This window comes from Cetorhinus maximus, chromosome 1 (assembly GCF_964194155.1).
Source record: "Cetorhinus maximus chromosome 1, sCetMax3.hap1.1, whole genome shotgun sequence".
In the NCBI taxonomy this organism is placed as follows: Eukaryota; Metazoa; Chordata; class Chondrichthyes; order Lamniformes; family Cetorhinidae; genus Cetorhinus; species Cetorhinus maximus.
Window position 1 is genome coordinate 48510936 of NC_135879.1, and position 25574 is coordinate 48536509.

General features: G+C 45.4%; 1 protein-coding gene across 1 annotated transcript in view; it reads right to left on the bottom strand.

Moving 5' to 3' along the window:
- The window catches only part of gucy1b1 (guanylate cyclase 1 soluble subunit beta 1), a 257460-nt gene that overhangs the window by 51347 nt on the left and 180539 nt on the right, over positions 1-25574 (bottom strand). Inside the window, exon 9 of the mRNA XM_078546718.1 lies at positions 12841-13078. Coding sequence (XP_078402844.1) covers positions 12841-13078 — 238 coding nt within the window. The remainder of the gene's footprint in view (positions 1-12840; positions 13079-25574) is intronic.

Genomic DNA, 25574 nt, shown 5'->3' on the forward strand with positions numbered 1-25574 from the left:
CCCAGCGACAGTGAAGGAACGGCGATATATTTCCAAGTCAGGGTGGTGAGTGACTTGGAGGGGAACTTCCAGGTGGTGGTGTTCCCATGTATCTGCTGCCCTTGTCCTTCTAGATGGTAGCGGTTGTGGGTTTGGAAGGTGCTGTTGAAGGAGCTTTGGTGAATTCCTGCAGTGCATCTTGTAGATGGTACACACTGCTGCTACTGTGTATCGGTGGTGGAGAGAGTGAATGTTTGTGGATGTGGTGCCAATCAAGCAGGCTCCTTTGTCCTGGACTGTGTCAAGCTTCTTGAGTGTTGTGGGAGCTGCACTCATCCAGGCGAGTGGGGAGTATTCCATCATACGCCTGACTTGTGCCTTGTAGATGGTGGACAGGCTTTGGGGAGTCAGGAAGTTGGTTACTCGTTGTACGATTCCCAGCTTCTGGCCTGGTCTTGCAGCCACGGTATTTTATATGGCTAGCTCAGTTCAGTTTCTGGTCAATGGTAACCCCCAGGATGTATATTCAGTGATGGTAATGCCATTGAACGTCAAAGGGCGATGGTTGGATTCTCTCTTGTTGGAGATGGTCATTGCCTGACACTTCTGTGGCGCGAATGTTACTTGCCACTTTTCAGCCCAAGCCTGGATATTGTCCAGGTCTTGCTGCATTTGGACATGGCCTGCTTCAATATTTGAGGAGTCGTGAATGGTGCTGAACATTGTGCAATCATCAGTGAACATCCCCAGTTCTGACCTTAAGATGGAACGAAGGTCATTGATGAAGCAGCTGAAGATGGTTGCGCCTAGGACAGTATCCTGAGGAACTACTGCAGTGATGTCCTGGAGCTGAGATGACTGACCTCCAACAACCACAACCATCAACCACAGCCACAACCATGCTAGGTGTGACTTCAACCAGTGGAGAGCTTTCCCCCTGATTTCCATTGACTCCAGCAATGCTAGGGCTGCTTGATGCCACACTCGGTCAAGTGCTGCCTTGATGTCAAGGGCAGTCACTCTCACCTCACCAGGACATATCTGGGCACTTTTCCACATAGCTGGGTAAATGCCAGTGTTGTAGCTGTGCTGGAACAGCTTGGCTAGGGGTGTGGCAAGTTCTGGAGCACAAGTCTTCAGTATTTTTGCCAGAATATTGTCAGCGCCCATAACCTTTGCAGTATCCAATGCCTTCAGCCATTTCTTGATATCACGTGGAGTGAATCGAATTGGCTGAAGACTGGCATCTGTGATGCTGGGGTCCTCTGGAGGAGGCCAAGATGGATCATCCACTCGGCACTTCTGGCTGAATATTGCTGTGAATGCTTCAGCCTTATCTTTTGCACTGATGTGCTGGGCTCCTCCATCATTGAGGATGGGGATATTTGTGGAGCCTCCTCCTCCAGTGAGTTGCTTAATTGTCCACCACCATTCACGACTGGATGTGGCAGGATTACAGAGTTTAGATCTGATCTGTTGGTTGTGGGATTGTTTAGCTCTGTCTATCTCTTGCTGCTTATGCTGTTTGGCATGCAAGTATTCCTGAGTTATAGCTTCACCAGGTTGGCACCTCATTTTTAGGTATGCCTGGTGTTGCTCCTGGCATGCCCTCCTGCACTCTTCATTGAACCAGGGTTGATCCCCTGGCTTGATGGTAATGGTAGAATGGGGGATATGCCGGGCCATGAGGTTACAGACTGTGTTCGAGTACAATTCTGCTGCTGCTGATGGTCCACAGTGTCTCATGGCTGCCCAGTCTTGAGTTGCTAGATCTGTTCGAAATCTATCCCATTTAGCATGGTGGTAGTGCCACACAACATGATGGAGGGTATCCTCAATGCAGAGGTCAACACTGGTAGGATGGCGGCCGCCATGGAGACCTTGTTCCAGGGCATCATTCCTGCACTGCTACGCGGGCTCAACTCCATCGCTGATGCCTTAGTTGGCCTCCAACAGTGTCAATGTGAGAGGGGTGTGGGGCAGTTCAATCTCACTCCACCTACCCCTTCTCCACAAGGAGTCAGCCAGGGGACTCCAGGCACCCATAGGGAGGAGGATCAGCTGGTGTACCTCCCGGGGCCATCCATCCAGGTGACTCCAGGGGTGCCCGGCTCAACCGAATCTCCTCCACAGACAGGGCCTAGCAGTCAGCAGGCTGCCGCCGCCTCTGTTGTGGATGTGCAGAGAGCACCAAGACATTGCGGCGTGGTTAGGAAGGTTAAGATGATATAGCTGCACAGCCTGGGCAGGGATATTAATCACTTGTACATAACGTTCACTAATGTAAATATGCTCACAAGAATATGTCTCCCTGCCTATGGCTCCTTGTTCTGATGAGCAGTGTTCATGTTACTCGATGTGAAACCTTGGTTCCTGCACAAGACAAAGACAGGTGTCTCAGCCCAGGGCCTCTTCCCTGTGCTTTTTTCAGTCTTCAGACCGAAGTAATGATCCGGCTTTACACTCCCTGGACACATTACTGATGCTGGCACATCGATGGTGCTTGTCATTGCTGCCAGAATGTCATAGGCATGTGTCATAGAGTTCCGGTATTCTCTCTGTGTGCCCTCAGCACCTTTGAGGTGGGGCTGGGCCCCCATCTCTTCAGCATCTGTGACCTGTGATGCTGTGCTCCGGAAGGGGTCAGGTGCTGAAGGTGGACAAAGAATCAGGTGCATTTAAAGTTTCACGGCTCTGTCTCCATGACATGACCCTGATCACAGAGCGCAAGCGAGCTGCCTGTGGATCCTGGAAGATATCAGGGATCTATGACCAACTGAGAATGTGGGGGTCAGGGACACTCCCTGGGAACCGTGCGCAGACCTGCAGGACGTGTTTCTGATGGTCGCACACCAGCTGCACATTCAGTGAATGGAAGCCCTTGCAGCTAATGTAGTTGACCACTTGTTGCGATGGAGATCCCAGCGCCACATGAATACAATCAATCGCACCCTGCATCGGTGGGAAATCTGAGATCTGACATACTCCAATCACAAACCTTTGCTTAAACCTAAGTAAATCATACATTGGTATGAGGGGAGGTTGGTTGATTGGACAAGGTTAATTGCATAAATAGACTAAAAGGTAAACAAACAGTAGGAAGCATTTAAAAGAACAATTTGAAATGTTCAACAAAAATACATTTGATTTAAAAACAAAATCTCAGCAAGAAAGCTCCATCTGTGGCTCACTAAGGAAGTTAGTGACAGTCTTAGATTAAAAGCAGAGGCTTATAATGTTGCAAAGGATACTGGTACGTCTGAGGATTGTGAGTGTTTTAGAAACTAACAAAGCACCGGCAAAAAGTTGATACAAGAGAAATAAAATAGAATATGAGAGAGTAGACTAGCCAGGGATATGAAAACAGATTGTAAGGGCTTTTATAAATAGATAAAAAGGACATTAGGAAAGATTAGCTAAGATTATAAATATAACAAAAAGGAAATTATATAAAGTAAACTATAGACCCTTAGAGGCAGGTACAGGAGAAATTATCATGAGGGATGAGGAAATGGCAGTGACGTTAAACACATATTGTATGCCTGTCATGGAAAACAACACAAGTTACATTACAGAAATAGAGGGTAACCAAGGTGTTAATAAGAATGAGAAAATTAAGGTAATTGATATCAGCAGAGAAAAACTTTAAGGGACTAAAATCCAACAAATCTGATGGTCTCTATCTAAGGGTTCAAAAATAGCTAGCTGCAAAGATAGTGGATGTGTTGATTATGATTTTCCAAAGGTCCCTAGGTTCTCAAATGGTCCCAGCAGATTGGAAGTTAGCAAATTCAAGAAAAGAGGGAAAGAGAAAACAGGGAAATGCAGGCCAGTTAGCCTGGCGTTGGCGGTTGGGAAAATGCTGGAATTAATTATTTAAAAAATCTTAACAATGTACATAGCAGGGTCAGGCAAAGTTAAGCTGGTTTCATGAAAGGAAAATTGTGTTTGACGAATTTATTTGTTTTTTGAGGATGTCAGGTAGATGAAGCAGAGCCAGTAGTTGTAGTATACTTGGATTTCCAAACAGCATTTGATAAGCTGCCACTTATAAATCATTCTCTGGGTTCAGAAGAATCATAGGTGATCTCATAGAAACATACAAAATTCTGAAGGGGCGTGATAGGGTAGATATGGAGTTTGTTTCTCCCAGCTGGCAGATCTAGAACATGGGGTCGCATTCTCAGGATAAGAGGCTGATCAGTTAGGACTGAGAAAAGGAGAATCTTTGGAATTCTCTACCCCAGAGGGTTATGGATTCTCCACTGTTGAATATATTCAAAGCTGAGATAGATGGATTTTTAATCTCTCAGGAAATCAAAGGATATAGATAGTGGGCAGAAACAAAGAAGGCTGAGAGGTGACTTGATTGAGGTGTACAAAATTATGAGGGGAATAGATAGAGTGGACAGGATAAAATTGTTTCACTTGATGGAGAATTCTAGAATCAGGGGACATAGATTCAAAATAAGTGGCAGAAGATGTAGGAGGGACATGAGGAAGAACTTTTTTACGCCGAGGGTAGTGGGTGTCTGGAATTCGCTGCCCAAATTGGTGGTAGAGGCAGAAACTTTAAACTCTTTTAAAAAGTACCTGGATCTGCACCCAAAGTGCTGTAAGCTGCAGGGCTACGGGCCGGGTGCAGGAAGGTGGGATTAGAAAAGGCACCTGGGTGTCCTCGGGCTGGCATGGACAAGATGGGCCGAATGGCCTCCATCTGTGCTGTAACTTTTCTATGGTTCTATGGAAAGCGGAACTGGAGCCAAAGATCAGCCATGAACATACTGAATGGTGCAGCAGGCTCGACAAGACATATGATCTACTCCTGCTCCCATCTCTTATATTTTTATGTTCTTATTATCACTCCCTTGGCCTCGCCCCACTAACTCTTTTGTCACTTAATCTCTCCTGTCCTTCACAATATCACAGACCTTCCCTTTTGCTCTTTTGCCCCCCCCCTTTCATTGCTTAAAACATATTAATTTTCTAACTTTCACAGTTCTGATGAAAGGTCATTGGCCTGAAATGTTAACTCTGTTCCTCTCTCCACAGATCCTTCTTGACCTTCTTTGTATTTCCAGCATTTTCTGTTATTTCAGATTTCCAACATCTGCAGTATTTTACTTTTGCACTTACATAGTTCCTTGTTCAGCCTCAGGATGGCCCAATGTTCTTCACAGAGAGTGAAGAATAGAATTACAGAAATAAGGCAAAAACAGAATCACAGAATCACACAGTGTAGAAGAGGTCCTTCGGCCCATCGAGTCTGCACCGACGCATGAGAAACACCCGACATACCTACCTAATCCCATTTACCAGCACTTGGCCCATAGCCTTGAATGTTATGACATGCCAAGTGCTCATCCAGGTATTTTTTAAAGGATGTGAGGCAACCCACCTCCACCAGCCTCCCAGGCAGCGCATTCCAGACCGTCACCACCCTCTGGGTAAAAAGGTTTTTTCCTCACATCCTCCCTAAACCTCCTGCCTCTCACCTTGAACTTGTGTCCCCTCATGACTGTCCCTTCAACTAAGGGGTACAGCTGCTCCCTATCCACCCTGTCCATGCCCCTCATAATCGTGTACATCTCGATCAGGTCGCCCCCTCAGTCTTCTCTGCTCCAACGAAAACAACCCAAGTCTATCCAACCTCTCTTCATAACTTAAATGTTTCATCCCAGGCAACATCCTGGTGAATCTCCTCTGCACCCCCTCCAGTGCAATCACATCCTTCCTATAATGTGGTGACCAGAACTGCACACAGTACTCCAGCTGTGGCCTCACCAATGTTCTATACAACTCCAACATGACCTCCCTACTTTTGTAATCTATGCCTCGATTGAAAAAGGCAAGTGTCCCATATGCCTTTTTCATCACCCCACTAACACGCCCCTCCGCCTTCAGAGATCTATGGACACACACGCCAAGGTCCCTTTGTTCCTCAGAACTTCCTAGTGTCATGCCATTCATTGAATACTTCTTTGTCAAATTACTCCTTCCAAAGTGTATCACCTCACACTTTTCAGGGTTAAATTCCATCTGCCACTTATCTGCCCATTTGACCATCCTGTCTGTATCTTCCTGTAGCCCAAGACACTCAACCTCACTGTTAACCACCCAGCCAATCTTTATGTCATCCACAAACTTACTAATCCTACCCCCCCATATAGTCACCTATGTTGTTTATGTAAATGACGAATAATAGGGGACCCAGCACAGATCCCTGTGGTACGCCACTGGACACTGGCGTCCAGTCACTAAAGCATCCTTCTGTCATCACCTTCTGTCTCCTACAACTAAGCCAATTTTGAATCCACCTTATCAAATTACCCTGTATCCCATGTGGGACCTTGTCAAAGGCTTTGCTGAAATCCATATAAACTACATCAACTGCACTACCCTCATCTACACACCTGGTCACCTCCTCAAAAAATTAAATCAAATTTGTTAGGCATGACCTCCCTCTGACAAAGCCATGCTGACTATCCCTGATCAAACCTTGCCTCTCCAAGTGGAGATAGATTCTCTCCTTCAGAATTTTCTCCAATAGTTTCCCTACCACTGATGTGAGACTCACTGGTCTGTAGTTCCCTGGCTTATCTCTACAACCCTACGGTATAAATAATTTGGATAACTATAGAATCATATTAGGCTGTAATGTTCCTATGATGTTATAACCTGTGCTTGCGCTACGACATTAGTTAAGGCCCAAAATCTGGCGTTTAACCTGCAGCCATTGTTTCCAATGCAGGCAACACATATACTGTCAGCGTTTGTCCATTTAAATAACTGTAATATGCAGCTAGCACAAAGACCGCTGCTGACTGGCTAACCTCTTAAGCAGGGGGTGAAGAATCATGAGAGGCCACCATCACTTAATTCCAGCCTTTACCGCTTATAGGTGAGGTGCACTCTGGCTGGAGCAGGTTCTGGAACTGATTACAGAAGAGTGTGTGAGCAGGAACCACACCGAATATAGCACAATATAGCAAGTAATGGCCTCTAAAGTTTTTTGAAGCTGCATTGAGGGCATTGATTGAGGAGTTGTGGATGGGAGAAGTCACCTATCTGCAGGGGAGCAGGAGGTCCTCCAAATAGACACGATGAAAGCAATGGGAGCTGATAGTCATCATGTGGACCATACCAGCAGTCTACCTCGGAGGGAACGGATGCAGTACTGCAAGAAGTTCAATGACCTCCGATGAGTGATCAAGATCAGTGAATGCATTTTCAAATATGATACCCCACCAATGGCACCACTAGCCTCACACACTGCTCAGTTTGCCACCTCTCCATCTTCACTCACCTCCAAACAATCAGCCATGCCTCTAACTTCACATTCACAGCTTCACCTTATTCTCACACATTTAGCATTGCTGCAAGCCTCACACCCACATCTCGCATCTTGCACACACTGCCTGCTATTCAACCATGATAGGCACATCACCCAAACATATTGCAGCACATGGACTGACACACTTCCTTTTCTCTAGCAGAACAAGTTGGCGTACTTTCATGGGCAGCAGTACCTGACTGGCTGGGGACCAGCTCCACGTGCTGGCTTGGACTGGCCATGACTAAGGCCAGCAGCAGGGCTGAAACCAAAGTTGACAGTACTTTCCTACTTAATCCTCCTTCTCACGTCCCACTTTTTCTTGACCCACAACCTCTTATGATTTACAAACTGCAGCTAGTCTAAGCCTGCACCTCCTGCTTTCCCCCACAACTCTTCAAACCACACTCTTTGTCTTGTGGCTCTCTCCTTTCAGATACCCAAGAACTGCAAACTGTGCAGGTAGTGAAGGAAGTGAAGGAGGTGGAAGAGCAGGATAGAGTGTTTCAAGAAGAAATGTCACTCACTCCCAGACTGATACTGTGTGTACTTTAGAGCGTGGCTTAGAATGGAATCTGCACACGATGAGCTGTTGGTCATGAGTACACCACCTTATTCTGCAAGAGAAACGGAAGTGTGTGTTAGTTAGTGTGGGGAGATATGTCTGGATGATGTACCTGACATGGTTGAATAGTGGCAATGTGTGCAAGCTGTGAGATGTGGGTGTGAGGCTTGCAGCTAAGTATATAAAGCTATGATTGTGAAGTTAAAGTCATGGTTGATTGTTGGCAGCCAGGATGGGAAAAGTATATTGTGGTGCCAACTCACTGGAGGACTAGTTCACAGGAGAGTTCTGCTGTAGGTGATTCAGTATTAATGGTCTGTTAATTGTATTTTCAAGGTTATAGATACAGGGGTGAAGGCCATTGATTGATTAAATACCTTGAGCTCATACTATCAAAAGGGTATAAAGAAAGACTACTGGGACACTGGGTTTTGGTCAGAGAGCAGGCAGATATTTGCGGTGTTGCCTTCTGTAAATAAATCTAGTATTAAGTAAAAGATTAGCATCTAGTTTCCTACCTCACCAACTGGCTTTGATAGGAATTAATATTTAGATGAGTATTTCAATAGGGCAGCCTACAATAAAGACCAATGGGCATGCACACTGAGATGTTCAGTGCATCAGTAAGCCTGTCAGAAAGCCTGCTATCACTGTTAAGGATCATGGAGGAGCCCAGCACCAACCTTGCACATGACTTTCCTCAGAGTTTGCAGCCAATTTCCTTCCAGTGTTGAAGTGGTGGCAAAACCATTCACTCCACCAACCATGATGCATAGTCTGCTGGCTGATGTCTCAGCTTCTGTTGAAGCTAAGCAGAAGCCTCCCAATGTTTGAGTGCTACAGTAGAAAGTCAGACTGCTCTCGTAAAAACTTACCTTGGTTTTTAAAATTCTCTTATGGGATGTGGGCATCACTTGCAAGGCCAGTATTTGTTACTAATATCTATTTGCCCTTGAGTAGGTAGCAGTGAGTAGCCTTCTTGAACCACTGCAGCCCATATGTGCAGGTACTCCTATGGTGTTGTCAGGAAGAGAGTTCCAGAATTTTGATCCAGCAACAGTGAAGGAATGGCAATATGGTTCCAAGTCGGCATGGTGTGTGGCTTGGAGAGAACTTACAGGTGGTGGTGTTCTCTGTGTCTGCTGCCCTTGTCCTTCTAGATGGTAGAGGTCTGGGTTGCTGTTGTACATCTTGTATATCTTCCATCACTTTGTTGATGACCTGTTGGGGCAGTAATTGGGGCGGATTGGATTTTTCAAGCTTTTCGTGGATAGGACATACTTGGGCAATTTTTGACATTGTCCAGTGTTGTAGCTGTACTGGAACAGATTGACTCAGGATGTGGTTAGTTCTGGAGCATGTGTCTTCAGTATTGCTGGGGTGTTGTCAGGGGACATAGCCTTTGTATTATCCATTGCTTTTACCCATTTCTTGAAAGCATATTGAGTGAATCGAATTGGTTGAAGATTGGCATCTGTGATGCTGGGGACATTAGGAGGAGGCTGAGATGGATTGGTTGAAGATGGTTGCAAATGCTTTAGCCTAGTCATTTGCACTGATCTGCTGGGCTTCCCCATCGAAAACAAATTATTTGTGGAGCCTCTTTAGGAGGTTAGTTGTGCAATTGTCCAACATCATTCATGATTGGATGTGGCAGGACTGCAGAGCTTTGATCTGATTCGTTGGTTGTGGGATCACTCAGTTTTTCAATCGCATGCTGCTTTCGCTGTTTGGCATGCAAGTAGTCCTGTGTTGTAGCTTCACCAAGTTGACACATTATTTTTAGGCATGCCTGGTAATACGCCTGACATGCCTTCCTGCACTTATTCTTAAACCAGCGTTGATCCCTTGGCTTGATGGTAATGTTGCCTCTCAAGGTCAGACTGCTGCCTTCATAGCTGTGGATGCTACTGCAAAGGGGCTTGTAGGGTCTCACAGCAGTTCAGCAATCTGTCCTCCAACATATTGCTTGGGTTGATGAGGTGTTGCCCCATGGGAGTGGCATGTCACTGTGAAGCACAAACCTGCTGGTGGTTCTCAGGATGACAGCAATTGTCCTCCAATCACTTTCATTCTGCCAGTGCTCTTGATATTGACTATCAGCCAACCAGCCCTGATTGCTGCCACCCATGCCAAGGTCTGGCCTTCTAGAATCAGAGTTACTTGAGGTCATTCTCCATGGCCATATGCAATTTCCCTGCCGTAAGTCAACAATCCTCCATCGTTAGATCATAAGATCATAAGAAATAGGAGTAAGAATAGGCCATTTGCCCCTTCGAGCCTGTTCCACCATTCAATAAGATCATGGCTGATCTGAGTGTGGCCTTAACTCCACTTCTCTACCTGTTTCCCCCAACCACACCTTACAACCTTTGACTCCCTTGTAGATTCAACCTCTGTATAATACAGCCTTGAATATATTCAATGACCCAGCCTCCACTGCTCTCTGAGTTGGAGAATATCAAAGACTAATGACCCCATGAGAAAAGGAATTCCTTTTCCTCTAGGCCTTACATGGCAATCCATCAGCTATGCTGCAGCCATTGGGTAACACTGCAAAGCACCAGGAAGGCAAAGGCACATGCTAAACAGACACTGAGGGAATGCACAAGGGTGATTAGTTAACCTTTGATATCATATTTGATGGTTCAAATTATAAAGTTAGCTTGGAATGTTTGATTTGTGATAGCTTTTATTGCAGCATCAAGAGAGGACATTAGTTGGAGCATTCGGATTGAAATGACACCACTGATGATAAATCAATGTTATATGCTTATGGATATAAATATCTACCTACTTTGCAGGCTTCCAACATACACTCCCTGTGCATGCCGTAATGCCCTTACCAAAATGAGCTCTGGCACAACCAGCACCAGACATGTACACACACACCACAGACACCATCTTGGACCTGAAACAGCACCCATAGAGCTGAAAGCACAGGCATTACACAACCAAATTTTGTGGCCTTACGGCCCAGGCTTTCATTTGAAAACTGACCATTTGGGCAAGGCACTTGACAGCTTATGGTATGGGGGAATGAAGAAAACTGGCAGCCTCAGTGACACGTCTAAGTCAGCTTCTGAGTGCAGCCTGGTCATGCTGGTTTGGGCTTTCCATTTATTTCACCATGTTCTTAGTAAAAGTGAAGCAGACGGACACTTCTGCCCACATTATGCCACAACGATCTCGGGCAGTTTTCTAACCTTGGGGTTAGTTAATATATCAGAAGCAAGCTCCTTGACCTTTGCTGGGGAGTCACAGCAACCTGGGGGAAGAAACTTATAGCTGTTGGTCCAAGGAGGCTGCTGGTCTGACAAGAAGAGGTGATTAGAATATCCAACATCAAGGAGAACCACACATCATTTCTTAATTCTGTTCGCGTACAATGTTTGCTGGTGATCTTAAAGGGCATGTAAGTTATGCTTTTTTAATAGTTCAGAACCATCACTATAGAATCAAAATTGCTTTAATTCAACTATCATGGAAAAATTATTCATGAGCAAATTTGTGCAGTGGATTCAAAAACTGTTTGGCGCAGTAACAGTGGACACATCAAATGTCCTTATCAAAAACAAAAATACCTGGAAAAACTCAGCAGGTCTCGCAGCATCTGTGGAGAGGAACACAGTTAATGTTTCGAGTCCGAATGACCCTTCAACAGAACTAAGTAAAAATAGAAGAGAGGTGAAATATAAGCTGGATTAAGGGTGGGTGGGACAGGTAGAGCTGGATAGAGGGCCAGTGATAGGTGGAGATAACCAAAAGATGTCACAGACAAAAGGAAAAAGAGGTGTTGAAGGTGGTGATATTATCTAAGGAATGTGATAATTAAGGGTAGAAAGCAGGACAAGCAAGGTGCAGATAGCCCTTGTGGGGTGGGGGAAAGGAATCAAAAAAGGCTAAAAGGTAGAGATAAAACAATGGAAAGGAAATACATTTAAAAATAATGGAAATAGGTGGGAAAAGAAAAAACTATAAATTATTGGAAAAAAAGAAGAGGGAATCGGAAAGGGGGTGGGGATGGAGGAGAGAGTTCATGATCTAAAATTGTTGAACTCAATATTCAGTCCAGAAGGCTGTAAAATGCCTAGTCGGAAGATGAGGTGCTGTTCCTCCAGTTTGCATTGAGCTTCACAGGAACAATGCAGCAAGCCAAGGACGGACCTGTGGGCATTAGAGCAGGGTGGAGTGTTGAAATGGCAAGCAAAAGGGAGGTCTGGGCCAAATGACCTTCATCAGGGCTGTATGATTCTATGATTGCAGACTAAGGCACAGCAAACCAGGTGCGCACAACTCTGCAGGTGATTTTATGATCATCACTCCCGCTGACTGACACTCCAGGCTGGATTTTCAATTCTGGGTCAAGAACTCGGCTGACAGTTCAGTCCTGTGTCCAGACCCTGTCTCACATCTACTTTCAGATGTAAATGGCCTGATTGGCTGGAGGGAGGCTCAGCAACCAATCAGCGGCACTGGATGTTGACTGAAGATGGGACATAGTCAACGAGATGCATTTAAAAAGGCGAGTGACATCCATGACTAGGCTTGCTGTGGAGGAGTATGGGATTGGAGCGGTGCTTCCATTAGTCCTGATGGCTCCCTGCTGCCAGTGTATCAAATTCACCCTGACAAATTCTAGATACTTCATGCTCCCGTGCCTGCCCAGTGTAAATCCCAAACAGCCAGTGAGGCCTTTTAATTAGCTCCACAAGTACCTTAACAGCCACTTAATTAGTGGCATGGTGGGTCCAGTCAACTCTTGTCCCGTTCTCCCATGAAAATTGCATTACATTCTGGAGGCAGTAGAACCTAGTGCTGCCCTCCGGGAATGTGATTTTCAAATCGCATCCGCACCCGTTCCCACCGGCAATGTCGGAAGGAGAATTTTGTAATTACTAATACTGTGCAGGAATCCAATCTTTAATTCTAAATTGAGCCCAATAAAAATAGTGCAACCCACCTTATACACATAAGGGTTCTTGCGTGAATCTGTGAGGATGTCAAACCTTGTATAAAGATCATTGAGGAGGTTGACAATTTTCATAGCTCCCTCGGCTGAGGCATGTTTACTGCAGAATGTGTTAAATCCAACAATTCCACTGAAAAGGATGGTTACATTGTCATACCGTTTAGCAGTAATGGGACGTTTGTGTCTCAACTCGTTGGCAACAGAATGGGGAAGAACTGAATACAGCAATCTGAAAAATAGATGAACATTTAGATGAATGAATATGTTTTCAAACCATCCTTAACATTTCAAATGTTTTTATCAACTGTAAACCAGACTTTGAAAATGGTAAAAATTCACAATTTTTGTTTACTTTTAGCTCAATAATGACTTCATTAATATAGTCACTAAATCAGTCACATACAGAATAACATTCCAAGTATAAACTGTTACAAATGTTCTAAGGATAGTTTATTTTAGTCTGCTGGGAGAAATCTTGAGTGAGGTACCAAGCTATATATTTCAACAAAAATATACTTTGCGGTTTGTTATATTTCAACAAAAATATACTTTGCGTCTGATTGGCAGTTCCTTTAGGTTTAGCTATTGAAATCCAAAGTGCTTTGTTTAATATTTGAGGAATATAGAACAAATTGTACAGCAGGGTTTTTCAGATGGTGGGGTTTCCCTGGCAGCAGTGTCAGTAGCAGCAGTGACCGGGACTGGGAATACAAGCAGCTCCCAGATTCAAAGTCCCGGAATCCAGGACCAGGTAAGTGCGGATGATCTTATGATGGAATAGTGAGTTGTGGAGAGGTGTAGAGAGAAGGTAGGGTTCTTGATGGAGGCCAGTGGGCAGGTGTGCTGAGGGAGCACCTGCAGGGGACAGACCTTGTGGAAAGGCACCCAAAGTGGAAAGGAGGCCATTGAAGGAGCACCCTGCACCACACCCCTGCCCCCAATCCCAAATCTCAAAATTGAGGCTGAGCGGGAAGCAGCCCTACAGTGGTCAGTAATTTCCCACTTCGGTGCCTCAATTGGGGTAGGGTGGGCAGGCCGACCTAGGCCTTGCCTATCCTATCGTAAAATTGTGGATAGATCTGGGCAGGCAGAGGGGGACTGTAAGATTCTGCCCGTAGAATGGTTACAGAACAGAAGGGGGCCATTTGGTCTGTCATGTTTATAGGCCAGCTCTCTGCAAGAGAAATTCATCTACCATTCCTTTGTCTGTTCCCTATAGCCCTGCAAACTTTTCTCTTCAGATCCAATTCTCTTTTGAAAGGCTGGATTGAATATGCTCCATTGCAAGGCAGTACATTCCAGATAGGAACACGGTAGCAGAATAGACCATTCCACCTGTCGGGCTTACACCACCATTCAATTACATCATGGATAATCATCCACCTCAATACCACTTTTCCATGCTATTTCCATACCCCTTGATATCATTAGTCTTCAGAAATTTATCGATTTCTGTTTTGAACACGCTCAATAATTGAGCTCCCAAAGCCTTCTGGGGCAGAGAATTCCAAAGATTTACCACCTTCTGAGTGAAGAAATTCCTCCTTTTCTGTCTTAAATGGCCTACTGAGATTATGTCCCCTGGTTTTGGATTCACCAGCCAGAGGAAACATCTTATCTACATCTACCCTGTCATACCCTGTAAGAATTTTGTGAGTTTCAATGAGGTCACTCCTCATTCTTCGAAACTCAAGGGAATACAGACCCAATCTCCCCAATCTCTCCTCATAAAACAATCCTGCCATCCCAGGGATTAAATTGGTTTACCTCCATTACACTTCTATGGCATGTATACCCTTCCTTAGATAAAAGGACCAAAACTGTACACAATACTCCAGTTGAGGTCTCACCAAGGCTCTACGCAACTGCAACAAGACATCTTTACTCTTGCTCTCAAATCCCCTTGTGATGAGGGCCAACCACTAACCACCTGCTGTGTAAAAATCAGTTTCCTCAGTTTGCTGTTGTTGCTTTTGCCAACCACCTTAAATCAAGGCCCTTTAGTTCTCTATCCTTCCACTGATGGGAACAGTTTTTTGCCTATCTGTCCAGACTTCTCATGATTTTGAATACCTCCAACAAAACTGCTCTCAACCTTCTCTTCTTCAAAGAGAATATAAGAACATAAGAAACAGGAGCAGGAGTAGGCCATTCGGCCCCTCAAGCCTGCCCCACCATTTAATAAGATCATGGCTGATCTGCCCCAGGCCTCAACTCATCTTTTGTGCCAGCTCCTCATAATCCTCAACTCTCCAATATTTCAAAAATCTATCTACCACTTTTTAAAAAAAATTTACTTGTTGATAGGAAGTGGGTGTCACTAACTAGGCCAGCATTTATTACCCATCCCTAACTGCCCTGTTCAGAGGGCATTTAAGAGTCAACCACATTGCTGTGGGTCTGGGGTCACATGTAGGCCAGACCAGGTAAAGACAGCAGATTTCCTTCCCTAAAGGACATTAGTGAACCAGATGGGTTTCTATAACAATCGGCAGTGGTTTCATGGTCATCATCTGACTTTTAATTCAGATTTTTATTGAATTCAAACTCCACCATCTGCGTGATGGGATTATGACCACGAGGCCCCAAAGCATTACCCTGGGTCTCTGGATTACCAGTCCAGTGACAATATCACTACGCCACCGTCTCTCCTCTTTAAATACTTTCAGTGATCTAGTCTTCACAACTCTCTGGGGTAGAGAATTCCAGATATTCTCTTCCCTCTGAGAGAAGAAATTCCTTTGCATCTCAGTTACAGAATAAGGGGACACTCATTTAAAACTATGCCCCCTAGTTCGAGATTCCCCCGCTAGTGAAAACATCTTCTCAACATCTTCCCTGTCAAGCCCCGTCAGAATCTTGTATGTTTCAATTACATCACCCTTCATTCTTCTAAACTCTAATAAATAAAGGCCTAACCTGTTTAGATTCTTGATAAGTCAACCCCTTCATCCCTGGAATCAGCCAAGTGAATCTCTTTTGAGCTGCCTCCAATGCCAGTATATCCTTTCTTAAATACGGGGACCAAAATTAAACACAGTACTCCAGGTGCGGCCTCACCAACACCCTGTACAGTTGTAACAAGACTTCCCTATTTTTAAACTCTAAGCCCCTAGCATTGCAGACCAAAATTCCATTTGCCTTCTTAATTACTTGCTGCACCTGCATGCTAACATTTTGTGTTTCATGCACCCAGATCTCTCTGTGCTGCACTTTTTTGGAGTCTGTCTCCATTTAAATAATAATCTGCCTTTTGATCCTTCCTACCAAAGTGCATGAACTCACACTTTCCTACATTAAACTCCATCTGCCAAGTTTTTGCCCACTCACTCAACCTATCTATGTCCCCTTGCAGATTCCTTATGCCCTCCCACTTATTTTTGTATTATCAGCAAATTTGGATACATTACACTCTGCCCCCTCCTTCAAGTCATTAATATATAGTAAATAATTGAGGCCCTAGGACTGATCCTGGTGGCACTCCATTAGTTATGCCTTTCCAACCTGAAAAAAACCCATTAATTCCTACTCTATGTCTTTTGTGTGTTAATCAATCCTCAATCCATGCTAATACATTACCTCTAATACCATGAGCTCCTATCTTGTGCAATAACCTTTTCTGTGGCATCTTATTGAATGCCTTCTGGAAATCCAAATACACTACATTTACCAGTTCCCCTTTATCAACTCTGCTTGTTATATCCTCAAAGAACTCTGGCAAATTTGTCAAACATGATTTCCCTTTCACAAAACCATGTTCACTCTGTTTGTGTTAAGCATTTCTAAATGCCCTGCTATTTCTTCCTTAATAATGGACTCTAGCATTTTCCCAATGACAGATGTTAGGCTGAATGGCTTATAGTTTCCTGCTTTTTTGTCTCCCTCCCATCTTGAACAGGGGTGTCACATTAGCAGTGTTCCCATCCACAGGGGCCCTCCCAGATCCAATGAGTTCTGGAATATTTCGACCAATGCCTCCACTATCGCTGCAGCCACTTCCTTTAAAACTCTTGGATGTAGGCCATCAGGTCCTGTCGACTTGTCTGCCTTTACTTCCATTAGTTTGTCAAATACTTTGTCCCTTGTGATAGAGACTGTAACAAGATCTTTCCTCCCATTAGCTCCTTGCTTATCTGATATCTTTGGGATGGTTATAATGTCCCCCATCGTGAAGACCGAAGCAAAATATTGGTTTAAGTTATCTACAATTTCCCTGTTCCCTGTTATCAATTCTCCAGTTGCATCCTCCAAGGGTCCCACGCTCACTTTAGCCATTCTCTTTCTTTTTATATACCCGTAGAAGCTCTTGCTGTTTATTTTTATAATTCTTGCCAATTTACTTTCATAATCAATTTTCTCCCTCTTTAGCTTTTTAGTCATCTGCTGCTGGTTACTAAAAAATTCCCAATCCTCTGGCCTACCGCTAGTTTTAGCCTCTTTGTATGCCTTAGTTTTGATTGGATACTCTCCTTGACCACCTTTGTTAACCACGGGTGGTTCATCCTTCTCATCGAGTCCTTTTTTTTGACTGGGATAGGTTTTTGCTGAGCGTTATGAAATGTCTGCTTAAATGTTAAGTTAAGGACACTGGTTTGAGACCCGAGTTGCTCGCCCCTCAAACTGAATTTGAAATTCTACCATGTTGTGATCACTGCCCCGTAAAGGGTCCTTAACTATGAGATCTCTTATTAACCCCACCTCATTACACATTACTAGATCTAAAATAGCCTGTTCCCTGGTAGGTTCTGCAACATATTGATCTAAGACACAATCCCTGATCTACTCTACAATTTTATCTTCCATGTTACCCCTGCGAATCTGATTTGTCCAGTCAATATGCAGATTAAAATCACCCATGCCAATTGTAGCGCCCTTCTTACACGCCTCCATAATTTCCTGATTTATACTTTGTCCTTCAGTGAGGCAACTCTTCAGGGGCCTATAGACGACTCCCACCCGTGACTTCTTCCTCTTGTTTTTCCTTATTTCCACCTAAACTGATTCCACATCACGATCTATTGCTCCTATAACACCGCACTGATACCTTCCTTTATTAACAAAGCTACCCCACCTCCTTTTCCTTTTTGCCTATTTTTCCAGAACGTCGAATACCCTTGAATATTGAGTTCCCAGCCTTGGTCACCCTGCAACCACATCTCTGTAACAGCTATCAAGTCATATTCATTTATTTTTATTTGTGCCATCAACTCATCTATCTTGTTACAAATGCTGCGTGCATTCAGATAAAGAGCCTTAAGCTTTGACTTTTTACCATTATTACTCATTCTGGTTCTGATTTCTGCTGTACTCTTCTGCTTATGTTTTCTGCCCCTTCCTGTCAAACTTTGATCATTGTTTGCCTCTTCACTACGCTGCACCTCTGCTCTCTCATTTCTTTTTGATTTTTTAAACTTCCCTTCAATTCACTAATTATTTTAAAGTCCTATCTACAACCCTAGTTATATGATTCGTCAGGACACAGACCCAGCATGGTTCAAATGAAGCCCGTCCCAATTGAACAGCTCTCTCCTTCCCCTGTACTGGTGCCAGTGCCCCAAGAATCAGAACCCATTTCTCCCACACCAATCTTTAAGCCACGCATTTACCCTACGCCAATTTGCATGTGGCTCAGGTAGTAATCCGGAGATTATTACCTTTGTGGTTCTGCTTTTTAATTTAACCCCAAGCTGCCCATTATCCCTCAGCAGAACCTCTTTCCTAGTCCTATCTATGTTGTTGGTACCTACATGGACCACGACAACTGGATCCTTCCCCTCCCACTCCAAGTTCCTCTCCAGCCCAGAAGAGATGTCCTTAACCTTGGCACCAGGTAGGCAACACAGCCTTTGGGACCCTCTGTCTTTGCTGCAAATAACAGTATCTATTCCCCTAACTATGTTATCCCCTATTATTACTACATTTCTCTTTTCTCCCCCCCACTTGAATGGCGTTCTGTACCATGGTGCTGTGGGCAGTTCGCTCATCCTCCCTGCAGTCTGTGCCCTCGTCTACACAGGGAACAAGAACCACATACCTATTGGACAAGGGAAACTGCTGAGGCTCCTCCAAAGCTAAATTCAGGATCCCCATACCTGCCTCACTTGCAGTCACACCCTGACCATGGTCCAAATTTGATGTAATTAATCTAAGGGGTGTGAATGCCTGCTGAAACACAGTGTCCAGGTAACTCTCCCCCTCCCTGATGTGTCGCAGCATCCGCAGCTCGGACTCCAGCTCATCAACTCTGAGCTGAAGTTCCTCGAGTAACCAACACTTGCTGCAGATGTGGTCACCGTGGATCGCACCTGCGTCCACCAGCTTCACCAGCTACCACATACTACAGCTGCAACACATCGCCTGCCCAGCCATCTGTGTTCTATTTATTGAATTAATTTGGATGCTAAATATTTTAAAAGTGAATTTTTTAACTGTACTGATCAGTTGTAATAACATCTTCTGATTTAAACCACTTGGCCAATCAAAAGGGACACGGAAGAGATACCCACCAATCACCTACCTGTTTTCCTTTGACATCACACTTCAGCTCTGACAGGTAGAAATAGGTTGCTGGGGCTCTGTGCCACTGTTTTTTATCTCCCGCTGCCGCTGCCCTTCTCACACAGGTCCGCTCTCCGTGTGCTGGGCCTCCCTCTCCGCCACCGGTTTTAATCTCCTGCCGCCGTTGCCCTTCTCACCCAGGTCCACTCTCTAGCAGTCCCAACTTCTCCAATCTATCTACATAACCGAAGTTCCTCGTCCCTGGAACCATTCTTGTGGATCTTCTCTGCATCGTCTTTAATGCTTTCAGATCTCAAGATAACACTCAGTGCCACATGCTAGTGAGCATAGTAATAGGAGGATTGAGCGATTGACCATGTTGCTGGAGAACTGATGTGTTAGGAGGGCATCAGGTTCCTGAGGGATTGAGACCAGTTCAGGTGCAGGTGAGACTTGTACAAAATGGATTGGTTACACCTTAACAGAACCAGGACTAATAACCTCGCAGGGTGATTTGCTAGTGCTGTTGGAGAGGGTTTAAACTAGCTTGTCAGGGGGATGGGAATGTGAGGGGTAGCTCAAATTGGAAGCAATTAAAGCTGGTAACAAGAAGTAGAAGAGTAGCCAGCGAAATTAGAAGGCAGGGGAAATGAAGGTGAGCATCAGCTAGGCTTAGGATGTGGAATAATATTAAAAAGAGAAAGTTAAGGGCACACTACCTGAATGCACGCTGCATTTGCAACAAGATAGATGATTTAAAGGTACAAATAGAGGTAAATGGGTATGATCTAATTGCCATTACGGAAACATGGCTACAGGGTGATCAATACTGGGAACTGAATATTCAAGGATTTTCAACATTTAGGAGGACAGGCAAAAAGGAAAAGGAGGGGGGGTTTGCACTGATAATAAAGATGGGATCAGTACATTAGTTAAGGAGGATTTCAAATCGGAAAAACAAAATATGGAATCTGTTTGGGTGGAGCTCAAAAACAGCAAGGGGCAGCAAACATTGGTGGGACAAAAACAAAAATACCTGGAAATACTCAGCAGGTCTGATAGCATCTGTGGAGAGTGATACAGTTGATGTTTTGAGTCCTTATAACCCTTCATCAGAACTAAGACATATAGAAATGAGATGAAATATAAGCTGGTAGAAGGGGGTGGAACAGAAGAGCTCGATAGGGGGCCAGTGATAGGTGGAGACCAAGAAGAGACTGCCAAAGATGTCATAGACAAAAGGACAAAGGGGTGTTGATGGTGGTGATATTATCTAAAGGATGTGCTAATGGGGACGTGTGTGGGTGGACACCTCATGCCAGCGGCTCTTAAGGTCACAGTTGCCCTCCACTTCTATGCCTCTGGCTCCTTCCAGGGCTTGGTGGGTGATCTTTGCGGTGTCTCCCAATCAGCTGTACACACTTGTGTCAAGCAGGTCACAGACGCTCTGTTCAGGCGTGGATTGATCTTCATCCACTTCCGCTGCGACCAAGCAAGTCAGGCACACCAAGCCAGAGGCTTCGCGGCCATTGCTGGCTTCCCCCGCGTCCAGGGTGCAATAGACTGTACACATGTGGCCAACAAGGCGTCAGCAGGTAAGCCCAGTGCCTTCGACAACAGGAAGGGCTTCCACTCCATGAAAGTGCAGATAGTGTGTGATCACAGGATGCTGATTCTACAAGTCTGTGCAAGGTACCCAGGCAGCTCCCACGATGCCTAAATCCTCAGACACTCCCAGGTGCCGGGGCTCTTCAGTGCTCCAGCTCGGCTTGATGGATGGTTGGCTGGTGGGTGACAAGGGCTATCCCCTGCGAAGGTGGCTCATGATGCCTCTCCGCCATCCAAGAACAGAAGCTGAGCATTGGTACAATAGGAGCCAGGGCACCACAAGGGCTGTGGTGGAGAGAGCCATTGGTCTTCTCAAGATGTGCTTCCATTGCCTGGACCCTCCAGTACCCTCCAGATCGTGTCTCTCTGATAGTGGTAGTCTGCTGCGCTCTGCACAATCTTGCGCTGGAAAGGGGGGATGCAGTGGACAATGAAGACCTTGACACGGTGGATGCGGCTGCACATGACGAATCCAGCAGTGGCTCAGACGATGAGGAAGCACGGGGCAATGATGAGGGGCAGCATGCTGACCTGCTATTACACCAAGGAGGCAGGGACACCCGGGACACTTTAATCCAATGAACCTTCAGCTAGCTCCACACACATGGATCAGCAGGAGCAGCATTGCCTGGCGCTTCCACACGTGGCACTTAGGTGCTACATCTTCCACCTCATCAGCTGCAAATAAAGGCTTAGTACAGAAACATCAATGTCCACTCAAATATGTCTGTGAAAAAGACAAATGCAGCACCAAGGAAACACCCTCAGCCATGGTCAAAAAAGTGGACTTTACTATGTCCAACATATAATAGAAACGTCTCTATTGCAAAGATAAGTATATTTTTCCCTATTCTAAGGCCAACACAAAATCACCAGTGACATACCCGTTGAGTGCCTAACGTGCCTTATGCTTACGTTTCCAGGTGCTATGTCTACGTGCCGCCCCATCGATCAGAGTGGCTTGTGAGACAGCCTGCTGACTCTGCTGTCTTGTTGGCCTTGATGACCTTGGCGGCCGTCCTCTGTCCCGTGCAGCCTGTGAAGGCTCCAGCTGGGAAGGACCATAAGACCATAAGACATAGGAGCAGAAATTAGGCCAATCGGCCCATCAAGTCTGCTCCACCATTCGATCATGGCTGATAAGTTTCTCAACCCCATTCTCCCGCCTCCTCCCCGTAACCTTTGATCCCCTTACCAATCAAGAACCTATCTATCTCAGTCTTAAATACACTCAATGACCTGGCCTCCACAGCCTTCTGTGGCAATGAATTCCATAGATTCACCACTCTCTAGCTAAAGAAGTTTCTCCTCATCTCTGTTCTAAAAGGTTTTCCCTTTATTCTGAGGCTGTGCGCTCGGGTCCTAGTCTCTCCTACTAATGGAAACATCTTCTCCACGTCCACTCTATCCAGGCCTTTCAGTATTCTGTAAGTTTCAATCAGATCCCCCCTCATCCTTCTAAACTCCATCGAGTATAGACCCAGAGTCCTCAAAGGTTCCTCATATGTTAAGCCTTTCATTCCTGGGATCATTCTCGTGAACCTCCTCTGGACCCTCTCCAGGGCCAGCACATCCTTCCTGAGATACGGGACCCAAAATTGCTCACAATATTCTAAATGTGGTCTGACCAGAGCCTTATAAAGCCTCAGCAGCACATCCCTGCTTTTATATTCTAGTCCTCTTGAAATAAATGCCAACATTACATTTGCCTTCCTAACTACCGACTCAACCCGCAAGTTAACCTTAAGAGAATCCTGGACTAGGACTCCCAAGTTCCTTTGCACTCCAAATTTCTGAATTCTCTCCCCATTTACAAAATAGTCTATGCCTCTATTCTTCCTACCAAAGTGCATGACCTCACACTTCCCCACGTTATATTCCATCTGCCACTTCTTTGCCCATTCTCCTAACCTGTCCAAATCCTTCTGCAGCCTCCCCGCCTCCTCAATACTACCTGTCCCTCCACCTATCTTTGTATCATCTGCAAACTTAGCCAGGATGCCCTCAATTCCTTCATCTAGATCATTAATGTATAAAGTGGAAAGTTGTGGTCCCAACACTGACCCCTGCGGAACTCCACTAGTCACCGGCCGCCATCCTGAGAAGGACCCCCTTATCCCCATTCTCTGCCTCCTGCCAGACAGCCAATCTTCTATCCATGCTAATACCTTGCCTCTAACGCCATGGACTCTTATCTTACTGAGCAGCCTCCTGTGCGGCACCTTGTCAAAGGCCTTCTGGAAGTTCAAGTAGATAACATCCATTGGCTCTCCTTTGTCTAACCTACTTATTACCTCCTCAAAGAATTCTAACAGATTTGTCAGGCATGACCTCCCCTTGATAAAACCATGCTGACTTTGCCTGATTTTACCATGCACTTCCAAGTATTCTGAAATCTCATCCTTAATAATGGACTCTAAAATCTTACCAATGACCGAGGTCAGGCTAATCGGCCTGTAATATCTCGTCTTTTGCCTCACTCCTTTCTTAAACAGGGGGGTTACATTAGCGATTTTCCAGTCCTCTGGGACCCTCCCTGACTCCAGTGATTCCTGAAAGATCACCACTAATGCCTCCACTATCTCTTCAGCTATCTCCTTCAGAACTCTGGGGTGTAATCCATCTGGTCCAGGTGATTTATCCACCTTCAGTCCTTTCAGTTTTCCTAGCACCTTCTCCTTGGTAATGGCCACCATACTCACCTCTGGCCCCCGACTCTCTTGAACTTTGGGGATGTCACTCATGTCTTCCACTGTGAAGACTGACACAAAGTACCTATTCAGTTCCTCCGCCATTTCTTTGTTCCCCACTACTACTTCTCCAGCGTCATTTTCCAGCGGCCCAATGTCCACTTTTGCCTCTCTCTTACCATTTATATATCTAAAAAAACTCTTGCAATCTTCTTTTATATTACTGGCTAGTTTACCCTCATATTTAATCTTCTCCCTCCTTATTTCTTTTTTAGTTGTCCTCTGTTGGTCTTTGTAGGCTTCCCAATCTCCTGGTTTCCCACTGCTCTTCGCCACATTGTATACTTTCTCTTTAGCTTTTATGCTGTCCCTGACTTCCCTTGTCAGCCATGGTTGCCTCGTCCTCCCTTTAGTATGCTTCTTCTTCCTAGGGATGAATTTTTGCTGTCTCTCCCAAATTACTCCCAGAAACTCCTGCCATTGCTGTTCCACTGTCTTTCCTGCTAGGCTCATCTCCCAGTCAATTTTGGCCAGCTCCTCCCTCATGCCTCTGTAGTTGCCTTTATTCAACTGTAATAGTTACATCTGATTCCAGCTTTTTCCTCTTCATCCTCTCAAATTGCAGGGTAAATTCTATCATATTATGGTCACTTCCTTCGCCTTAAGCTCCCTTATCAAATCTGCCTCATTACACATCACTAAATCTAGAATTGCCTGTTCCCTAGTGGGCTCCACCACAAGCTGCTCCAAAAAGCCATCTCGTAGACATTCCACAAATTCCTTTTCTTGGGATCCACTACCAACCTGATTTTCCCAGTCTACTTGCTTATTGAAATCCCCCATGATCACTGTAACCTTGCCTTCCTTACATACCTTTTCTATCTCCTGGTGTTATCTTGTGCCCCACATCCTGACTACTGTTCGGAGGCCTGTACATTACTCCCATTATGGTTTTTTTACCTTTGCGGTTCCTCAACTCTACCCACACAGATTCTACATCATCTCACCCTACATCATTTCTTGCTATCGATTTAATTTCATTTCTTACTAACAAAGCAACCCCACCCCCTCTGCCAACCTGCCTATCTTTTCGATAGGATGTATATCCTTGGATATTTAGCTTCCAGTCCTGATCTCCTTGCAGCCATGTCTCCATAATGCCCACCACATCATACCTTCCAATTTCAATCTGCGCCACAAGCTCATTTACCTTATTTCGTATACTGCGTGCATTTAGATACAACACCTTCAGTCCTGTATTTCCCGTCCCCTTTCTCATTGTCATCAGGGAGCGGCCAGTTCCAGAACTGGCACCTCCCCAGTTGTCGCAGCCTCAATGGAAGCAACGTTGACTGGCAGAGGGGCGGAGGAGCTGCTGGCCTCATCTGCAGTGCCCTGAGAGGAGCTTGCAGCGACGACAGGCAGCTGCTGTGCCGATGTGAGCTCCCATTGGACCTCCCTGCTCACTGCAGATGGATGGGCACCGAGCGCTGACGCTTGGTGCCGAGAACATCTCCCACATTGCGAATGACCACCTGTGGCCATTAGCGCTGTGAGGGCTTGCAGGTCAGAGGGTAACCCAATCAGAAGATTCTCAATCCGCTGGAATCCCCTCTCCATGAGAGTCGCCAATCTCTCAATGGAGGAAGTGTGAAGCTCTGTCCTGAGGGCCAAGCGTTCACGTGCACTCTGCCTGGACTCCTCCATCGCAGAGACCAACTGAAGCATACCCTCATGCAACCCTGCCAGATGCAAACACAATTCCTGCCGCTTGTCCTGCAGCTGCTGCATTGGTGACAACTCCAGAGGCACGTCATCAGTGCCGGACTCAGAATGTGCCTGGTCCCCTGCAGCCCTCCGGCTGCTGGCGCCATCAGCACTCTCTGTTCCTGCCACCTCCTCCAGCGATTGTGATGTGCCCTCTCCACT